The sequence below is a fragment of the Engraulis encrasicolus genome, chromosome 2 (genome assembly GCF_034702125.1).
Source record: "Engraulis encrasicolus isolate BLACKSEA-1 chromosome 2, IST_EnEncr_1.0, whole genome shotgun sequence".
NCBI classification, from domain to species: domain Eukaryota; kingdom Metazoa; phylum Chordata; class Actinopteri; order Clupeiformes; family Engraulidae; genus Engraulis; species Engraulis encrasicolus.
Window position 1 is genome coordinate 51,694,063 of NC_085858.1, and position 10,365 is coordinate 51,704,427.

A 10,365-nucleotide genomic window follows, 5' to 3' on the forward strand; every position below is an offset into this window, starting at 1 on the left:
GAGCCTTCTCTGAAGTGAGTGAAAATACCTTTCCCAACCTGTAGGGCACCTGACGACACCATTATGCTAGCGATTCCACCTGTAGAATGCTGTAAAAGGCTTTGAAATGATTCTACTGTAGTACCATAGCACAAACCTCCTATGACATTACACAGATCCGACCTTTACATTATTACTCGGTCATTGCCATTCTGGTAACACCAAATGCATAACAGGGGCCATTTCTCAAGAGTTGAACCTCTAATTTGTGGAATATTAGTTTCATCCAGTCTTCAGGCTGTCCATGCAGAGAGACTGCTGGCCAGAAGCAGATGTCTTATCTGCTCCCTACTCGTGCCCTTGTTTGGCAGGGTGTGAATGGTTAACTTACTATGGCGTAGTATCCACTGGAAGGAGTTCTTACAAACTTATGCTTGATAACCTTCAGGACCTGTTCAAAAACCTCAAAGCATTTGAATAACAAGTCAGATATGTCATAATTCGCCAGAAAACCAAACAAAAAGAGGTCATAAACATAGATATCCACAGTTTGATCTCTGTGATTTGCCATAATCTCTCTGAGCTGCTTGCTTCATTCCAATGATAACTTCTCTGTTAACCCCTCAATTTTACAACTCGTGCTTGCAAGCCTATCAAAGCTATTTAGGGCTTGGCCATACCCGATAATCGCAGGTCTTTCACTGAGCAAACAAACCTTGGAAACCTGTCTGGTCACTGGTCACTGCTAACTGCATGGCCAATACGCACCATCTTTCTCCTAATCTGATAGAGGGGAGATGGAATCCCAGATATCAGGGGACAGGCTCAATGTTTACCGAATGTTCTTACGGATTACTTGTTGAAGGGATACATTTAGAAACAGTGGCGGACTTAGCAATTTGGAGGCCTAAGGCGAATTTAACTAGGGGGCCCATCGGCCCATTTCATATCACGTTTTTTTAATATAACGTCTCTATTTTTAGTTTTTTTACCACGATTTTCCATTAAAACATAATTCCAAAAACAAAACAAAAACAGGCAATCTTGGGCTACAACCCTTTCTGGACAGATTTCATTGAATATTTGCAATTTTCCATGCAAACATTAAACAAACTAAAATGTGAAATGTTCTGTTATCCCCTTTTCACTTTAATATGAGAGCTGAGTGATCCCCCTGGGCATGTAGAGAGATTCCGGAGGCCGATTGTGTATAAGACTTCAAAAGGGTTTATTAAAGGGACACTGTGTGAGATTTTTAGTTGTTTATTTCCAGAATTCATGCTGCCCATTCACTAATGTTACCTTTTTCATGAATACTTACCACCACCATCAAATTCTAAGTATTCACTATGACTGGAAAAATGGCACTTTTCATACATGAAAAGGGGGATCTTCTCCTTGGTCCGCCATTTTGAATTTCCAGAAATAGCCATTTTTAGCTGCAAAAATGACTGTACTTGGACCATACTAGAAAATATTTGTTTATTACTTAGTGAACTTTCATGTAAAGATCAAATTTGACAATAGGCAGCCCAGTTTCAATGAGCAGCATAGTTGCAGTACCTTTTTTGACCATTTCCAGCACAGTGTCCCTTTAACTGTTTATCAGCACACAACATTAGACTGCTCACCATCTGTCTAATTCACTCCCAGTCTCTGTGTCCCTCCAGAGAGCTCTCCCAGTTCTTCCCCCCTGTGTTCCAAAATACTCAACGCAAAAGTCCCAAAACTTTGGTCTATCCTTTCAACATAAAAGTGTTCATGTTTAAGTGTGTGCAAACGTCTCGTGCCTTCCTAATTTTTGTGCTCCGCTTGATGTTACTGACCATGAAGAGTTTGTTAAGTGTGGCGCTTGACAGTTATCCTCCTTATCTGAAGACATCGTTGTGTGAATGTTTAGGAACTCGTCTAGCGTACATGGCGCGCATGGATGGAATATTCCATTTTAACGCGAAAGAGAGGGTGTGCACGGAATCTATATTTTTTTGTAATGTATTGTGTTGTTCTTGTTTCCAATTTAAACATACAAAATTCATTATTTATGCATATATATAATAGTAATAATAATAATGATAATAATAATAATAATTATTATTATTATTATTATTATTATTATATTTTTATTATAATTTGCAGAGGGGGTCAGAGGGGGGCCCTACAGCTGGATGGGGCCTAAGGCGGTTGCCTAGCAACGCCTCAACGCAAAGACCGCGCCTGTTTAGAAACATGGTCAGAGAGATATGTGGAAACTTGTCAGCTGGTCCAAATTGTAATTAAAAGGTGTATATGTTATAAATAATAGCAGCCATGTGAATTTGTTGTGAAGATGTGTGTGAGTCAGTCATTTACAAATATGTGTATTTTGTGTTATAAACATGTTATAACCCTTTCCAAGATCTCATTTTGGAAATGTATTCAGTTCCACTGTAGATCATGGTGTGATATGTAATGGACATATCTCTCTGAATTGTTGAACAGGCTGCTTTCAGAAATGTTTGCTGGAATGTGAAGATTTGAATTGATTCTGTGTAGATGAATGTATATTGTATTCCAAGAAGTTTGTTTCAGTATACCTTCTATGTTCTTTCGCCAGAGGTGGTTGTGGTGGTGTGAGGGGTGCTGTGGAGGTGGAGGGATGGGTTATGAACATAGTCTTGGGCCAAGTTCCCAATCTATATCATTCCAGTACCATCTGGCTCTACAAAATGTCACACCCAACTTGTTATATGCTGACACTTTGGCCAGGCCACAATATATGACGCAAACTATGTGTGGTGTTCAAATGAACAACGTCAAGCGTTATGATTCAACATGGCATTTGAGACAGGAATTTTGTTTGGTTGCCTAGGGTGAATGATCCGCTGTTCAAGGAATAAACTACACAACACTACAGTTGGATTTATGCTGAGTTTAAGTTAAATAAGATGGCACAGCACTTTGCATATCTCAAAGTGAAACACAGATTTATTTTTCCAATTGGGGCCTTAATTCTGATGTTAATTACAGTGTACAGTACACTCTTTCACTCCCTATCAGTAACCATCTCTCTCAACCATCACTGTCCTATCAAATAAAGGTATAAAAGCACAGACAAAATCTTCAAGAAGTAATTTTCAATGAGGATTTGATAAGGGTTTCTAAGAAGCTTTTTCATTGGCTGGATTACTCATTAGGTGATAATAACCAGTAAAAGCTATCTCTCTTACAGTCCCATTTCAAAGTTTTAAACATCCAGAATTTTTCAAACAAAATAAAATGGCGTCACCTGTTCGTCCCTGTTAACAATATATTTTGTTTATATTACAACAGAGTTTAAATGGGACTGCAACAGAGTTTCAATGGGGCTGCAAGGAAATGTCCTGGCAACTCTTGTTGTATGGTGTTTTGTGGATATCGTGCAACCTAAGTTCTCCTGGACGACTCCAAATCACAAAAAAGTGCTGAGTTGTATGCTGTAATTAACATCAGAATTAAGGCCATAATTGAAAAAAATGGCATATCCCTGATACAGTGGTGCAAAAGCCAAAGGTCCCACCTTTGTGTCATCTTATGACTCAAAAGCCATTGGAGCCTGATCTCGAGAAATTGCGTCCAATTTCTCACGCAAACTTACATCCGAGATTGCGTCCATTCCGACGCTTTCAAAGGGAATGTGTCAAAATCTGGACGCAATTTCAGTTTTTGCTTTGCGTGAGAAAATAGGCGCATTTCCTTCGAGATCATATAGACATAGGCCACTTCCATAAGCATTTTCTGAGTGAATCTAGGCAGTCTGCCCTTTTGAGTCATGTTGCTACCCAAAAGGGGAAGTTTTATACCATCATCTAATTTGGGAGCATGTCTATGTTCCCACAGCCCATTGATCTCACAGCCCATTGGTCCCACATCATTAAGACTTTTAACATTAATGTTTAGGCCAATTGGTCCCACAGCCCATTGGTCCCACAGCTTATACCTGCTGTTCCCAACTTCCCACATTTCTACAAATTTCTTCAAATTTAGGCCCTATATCACATGGCGGTGAGAAAAGCATGTTCTCTTAGTTTACTTGGAAATGTGGAACCATGGAGATGCAGAACATAGGGCCTATGTTTGAATAATTTCTTAAAAATGAGGAAACATGTAGCAGCAAGAATAAGCTGTGGGACCAACGGGCTGTGGGACCAATGGGCTGTGGGAACATAGAGCTGAGCCCCCTAATTTGACATGCTGGTGAGTTATCTAGGTGGACAAATTCTAATTGTGTTTTTTCCCCATACCAACACTAGTTTATGTTTGAGATTGTTAGCTTACCTAATGAATAACCCATCCCATAAAAATGCCCGGAGCAAATCCTGGTTGAAAATTACGCTTATCAGTGCTGTATGATATTGGGGTTGTTTTTTCTAAGATTTGGGTGCTTTTATACCTTTATTTGATAGGACAGTGTGAGATGGTGAATGGAAGTGAGTGGAAGAGAGATAAGAGGGAGGATCAGGAATCGACCTTGGGCCAGAACAGAACCCAGTCCCCAGTGTAATGGTATTGTTTAAAGAGAACTGCTCTAAGTAAAGCACATTGTTGATTTCATCCTTAACAACAAAGAACAGTGACCCCTCTGTTCACTCCAAGTAGGCCTATCTCACTCTGGTCCATGGACTACTTCAACATTGCTGAGCCCTCAATGCCTGAGTGAACCTGATGACGCACAGAGGCAAAATGCGTTGTTTGCTCCCACCACTAGAGGGAGACATTAAGCTGTACTACAGCCAACTCAAGCTCACAATCACAGCATTGCAATCCGAGCACATTATCCATAATAATAATACCCATTACCCACCATGCGCTACACACCCACTGTAGAAAGTAACAAACTCTGACACAACTTGTGACATTGGCTCTCTTCTTCAACATTAGCATCTACAATTGGACAATGTTCAAAAGCATGTAAAGAGGCAAGGATCAGCGAGCTGAATGACTGTGACAATATCTGCTTAGTAGCACCTGGCGGAGTGTGACAGACAGTATGTACATAGATAAACTAGGTGGAGGCTCGGGGTGATTTTGTGTAACTTAGAAAGTAAGCAATATCTTCTCTTTCATTCACATGCAGGCATGCGTGCACGCACATATACACGCATACACATAGTCACATACACACACACACACACACACACACACGCACGCACGCACGCAGAAATGTTAACACCTGCACGCAGGCGCGCACGTACACACACAAACACCACAATGGAGGCAGAGATGTGAGCGATGGATGGATGGATGAATGAATGAATGAATGAATGAATGAATGAAAGGAAGGAAGAATGGTGATATGAGATAACGTGATGTGCACCAGTTCACCATAGGAATGTCAATCACAGGGTAGTTGACAGCACTGTGTAGATAACCTAGTAGGCCTATATGAAGTGATGCTCACTTTCTGGAGCCATAATGCAACCAAGAATGATTCAGGTAAGCTTCATGGTACAAAAATCAATGGCCTTGCAGCAGATGAATATTTTATTTAAATAGCTCATCTTTTTCTCTGTGCCTTTTGAACTTGCTACTTTGATACTTTCAACTTGAACTTTTGATACTTTCATCATGAACTTTTGTGACCTTTATACAGCCTCTGTGTGTGTGTGTGTGTGTGTGTGTGTGTGTGTGTGTGTGTGTGTGTGTGTGTGTGTGTGTGTGTGTGTGTGTGTGTGTGTGTGTGTGTGTGTGTGTGTGTGTGTGTGAGAGAGAGAGAGAGAGAGAGAGAGAGAGAGAGAGAGAGAGAGAGAGAGAGAGAGTATCACAACAATGTATCAGTGTAACTCTTGTCTATGTCACAAAGGCTCCAGCTGACACAGTGAGTTCACAGCTCGAGCACGGTGACCTGTGCACACTACACACTGATCCCTCCGGGTACATTCTAATTCTGACAAAAATGGCTGCTGACGCAGATCTGCCCGTTCAGTGAAAAAAGGTTAGAGAGACAAGAGAGTGCACAGGAATGTGGCTCCTGTCTTCTAGGAAGCAATTAGTTGATTGATATGATGACCCAACTAGGCTACAGCACTTTAGTGGTATAACGTTTTTATAATAGGCCTATTATAGGCTATTCCCACTTTTTGTAGCGAGCTGTTTATTTTGACCACATACAGAAATGCATTCTTCAAAAGTCAAAATGGACTCAAATGTCAAGTGGACAACACTCTCCACCACTAGAAATGTATGTCCATATTCTCAGCCCATTACACAGCATATATCATTTCTATTGCTAACTGGTGTGTTTTACAGCACCCAGACTAACCAACGCCCGTACTGCGCAGTTGCGCGTCCTCACCCCAACATGACATTGTCCAGCTTTCATTTTTTTTCAAAATAACAATTCTGACCACCAGGCTGCAGTATGCTACAAATGTACCAGGCGAATGGGACGACCGGACACGCGTGGGTCCATTTGTGTGTTTTAATAAAGTAGTTGTAACACAGTTGTTATGCTTTGTGAAAGTCGAATACCTCTCTGACTGTTTTTCACAATAACAGAACACACTGGCATCAAAATAGCAACTGTTGAACAACCCATAAACGTGGCTGGAATGATTTTTTTAAATGAAAAACAATCGCTAAAAAGCTAAGAATCTGCACTAATAGTCTGCAGTGAGTCTGCATACTTACAGCACATACACACTGGGGAAAGAATCAATGGCACAGTGCTGTACTACACAGAGGTGTCGTATGTCACTGGCCAGTATGCAATTGCTAAATGTAGGGAAGTGAACACGACTTCCTCCTTCCCTGCCCTATGGCTTTACGAGTAAGTGCTTATTCGGCGAGCCTCGAAGAAATGTGGCGGGGTGAACAGAAAAGTGGTTTATAGGTGTCAGTGGTTAATTTTTCAGCTACCTGGACATGAAACTTTGCGCGTGGTAGCATAACTTCTTTGGAGACTTTTCAGCTTTTCAGCACAGCGGCTCGCAGGAGAGAACAACTTGTATAATGGCAGCAATCAAGAGTTCTCTGGACCAAGTTTATGGAGGAATATAACGGGGAGGCCTGAGAAACTTCAGAAACTTCGTGGGGACAGCACAAGTGAAGCGTCAAGATGAAGAAGCAATTTAATCGGATGAAACAGCTCGCCAACCAAACGGTTGGAAGGCAAGTAGCCTAGTTTATGTTTTGCATGTTTTGGCTAATAGTGAGGCCGATATCATGAGTCATGTTAATGATGACGGCATTTATGTTTTCTCCATTTTGCCTCGGGAAACAGATTTTAATAACATCTGCACAATCATTAGCGCAATGCAATGGGTAGGCCTCTCAGTGTTAATGAACTGCGAAATGCTGACTTGAGAAATAATGTCATGAAGGGTCATGGGTTTCGCGTTGTGTCGTCAGTGTCAGAGCGGCAACAATGTATCATCAGGTTTATGTCTTTTCTTTACGGGACCACCCAAATGACACTCCACCACCATGGTCTTCCATTACACTGTTTCCAAATGATATTTCCTCTCCCTTTGCCCTCATAGGAGTGGCCCGTTACTAGCCTATAGTAGCACTTTTATACCAAACAGTGCAGCAGTGGTAAGCATGTCACAAGGTTTTGACACTTTGTAGCACCAAAGCTTACAACAGCAGGACAATGTGGGTTTTGCTTGTCAGTGCAGTCAGATTGAATATGTATTCATGGCGGTCAAATTCCAGGTATGGGACTGTGAGTGAATGAAACTCATGGAATTACCTTGGCTGAGACTTATCTTTGTAATAAAAAATGGTTGCCTCTGCAACAGCTTGTAGCACTCCCTCATTGATAGGCTACAATGTGTGCCATGATTTTATGATGAGGTGGGGAAGCACGGGGCAATAATCATGAGACATCAGGAGTGAAGGGAAGGCCTCTTCACTCATTTTCTTGGGTGCACATTAGCAGTTTGACATTAGGCACGTTCAAAGTCATCTGCCTGGCTCTCCGGGCCTCAGTTTGGCATTAGACATTTCATTAGACATTAGACATTTCTTCGAGGATCTTTTTTTGGACAATCTTGTCCGAATGTCTGGATCACACATGGGTTGGTGAGGTGTGACAAGGTGATGTTCGGTGTACAACTGTCACGTTCAAGTCCAGAATGGATTGGTTTAAGCCCCAGCCACAACCCACCCGGACAGCGTTGAGCTATCCCACTGTCTTTGTTGAGGCTGGGAGCACAGGCAGGAATCCATCAGGCAGACATGCATTATATAACAGTTATTAGCTGTTTGCCCTCGTGAGGGTATTGGAGATTTGTTTGCTGCCTGCTGCGAAACAACCCAGACAAGCTGATTAAGTTGCATCACTATAGATTAAAATTTTGCAGGCTGTTTTTGGCCCAATCCTGGGTTCAGTTCAGTCATGAGACCGTTGAAGTAAAAGACCACTTGGCAAGACAAAAAAAAGTGGCAAAGGGACAGGTTGCCATAACGACAGCTGCCTTCACTCAAGAGATACTTGGAAGTGTGTCCAAATATCACCACTGGCATAACTGGTTTGTTTTGTGCGTCAGTGACCTGAACCGTTCTGCATGTGCCTACTTGCTCCGTTTGCATTTGTCATAGATTCGTTGACTCATTTCATATTTCATGTGTTAAATTATTGGAACTTGTATGGGTGTCTCCAATGGGTCTTTGGAAGCTCTTTTCAAACATGGAGAGATAGTCTCTGTAGTCGGTAGTTGTTTGTTTTTGTCCAATTAACCTTCCATGTGCACACACACGCATAGAGAGAGAGAGTGTGTGTGTGTCACTTCATCTACAGTAGACCAACATGTGTATCCAATACTCCTGCAGTGCAGCTGAACAGACTGTTGAACTGCCTGTGAGTTGGATGTGAGAGTGCTTTGGTGTATTTGAGTTGGCAGCATTGTGATTTTTTGCACAGGGCTAGTAAAATGTCTCCCAGGCCCTCACGAATATACAAGGACACTCAGCAGCCGAGCCTGCCTGGAATCCTCATTACTCCGCTCTGACACACCAAATAAAAAAAAACAACCAGACTGAGTAGAGAGGACAGCATACATATGAGTGAGAGAGCAAAGCACGCTGTGAGGTCGACAATCTGGCAGGAATTGAAGTCCATCTTTTCGCCATTATTCCATAAATCAGTCTTTTTTTTGGGGGGGGGGGGGGTAAGAATCTGTGTCATTTGGGCTTAGTGTACCATGCGTGCATATGGGTTTGTCTTTGAGTGAAGGGAATGGCGGGATTTTCTGAGGAACCTCTGCCAACAGCAGACACAGATTATATGGCCATTTCTCTGGAGTGCTCCGTGTGTTTTGGTTGGTGTGCTACCCAAACGCCTCGTTAACACTGCTGGTGTGTTTCTTGGACCTGCTGCTCCTGGCTGACGTTTCTAGTTAGTAGAGTGCACAGTGGGGGTCTCTGGCCATACCACACACACCTCATTTTCCCGCTTCATCATTATAAAGCGTATTAACCTCATATTTAGAGTCTTTATGGCACTAATTTAATAACATGTTAGCCACGTTCAATGTTGACAGATTGGGCTGTTTCCCGCCCAATTGGGCTGCTTAGGGTGGCCGTGTGCGGGTAAAAATGGCATTTAGCAGAAAAACCCGCCCAATTTTTGCCATAGAAATCAATAGAATTGGACGGGATTTTGTGCTTCTAGGCGGGTTTTGAGCATTTTTTGGTCTGGAAATCATCAGCCTCATCTGGCAACCCTGGCCATGTTGGATGACTAAATCCAGCCCACCTCTATTTTTTTTGTTTATTGACAAAACAGCAGCCAGCCAAGCACAGTGACACGAAGCTCGAAGTATTTACTGACTAATTCCATAAGATGAAAATCATATAGAAGTGGTACAGGACAAATCCTGCTTGCTTGTATGGGAAAAAAATGACAGAGCAATAATGATAGGTTGAATTTGAAATGTACATATTTTTGTTGAACAGGATGGGCAGCCTTTTACCATATTTAGGATGTTGTGAACTGCTGAACAACACCAAATTCATACATGGAGGTCCAGAATAGACACATGTGGTTTGTTGTCAGAACTCTCTGAACACCCAGAGGAGTGTAAACATTATCTATCACGTAGCTATCACACCGAGCAGGCTTAACACAGTGGCTGTGGTGAGACATGCAGTTTCAGAAGTGATTGTATAAGCGAGTGTCTCAGTAAAACGGTTCCCCCTGGCTCACATTGTGGCTTTAGATAACTCAGAACAATAAGCAGTGCAGTAGTCAAAGTGGCCATTTATTTGTGTGAAGAGTTCACACAGAAATGTTATAAATTTGTCTATGCACTGACAACGTGTGAAATACACAACAGTTTACTGAAATGCAGAATAGAGCACCCTCTGAAGATCTCTAGGCAGTGAAGACGCAAAGTATGTGTCTGTAATATGATTTAATTCCTAAAT

General features: G+C 41.9%; 1 protein-coding gene across 2 annotated transcripts in view; it reads left to right on the plus strand.

The window, feature by feature from the left end:
• The first annotated feature begins 6,728 nt into the window (after positions 1-6,728).
• The window catches only part of arhgap17b (Rho GTPase activating protein 17b), a 53,216-nt gene continuing 49,579 nt past the window's right edge, over positions 6,729-10,365 (plus strand). For both annotated transcript variants that reach the window (XM_063190641.1, XM_063190647.1), the window contains exon 1: positions 6,729-7,104. In XM_063190641.1, coding sequence (XP_063046711.1) covers positions 7,052-7,104 — 53 coding nt within the window. In that variant the 5' untranslated portion in view covers positions 6,729-7,051. The remainder of the gene's footprint in view (positions 7,105-10,365) is intronic.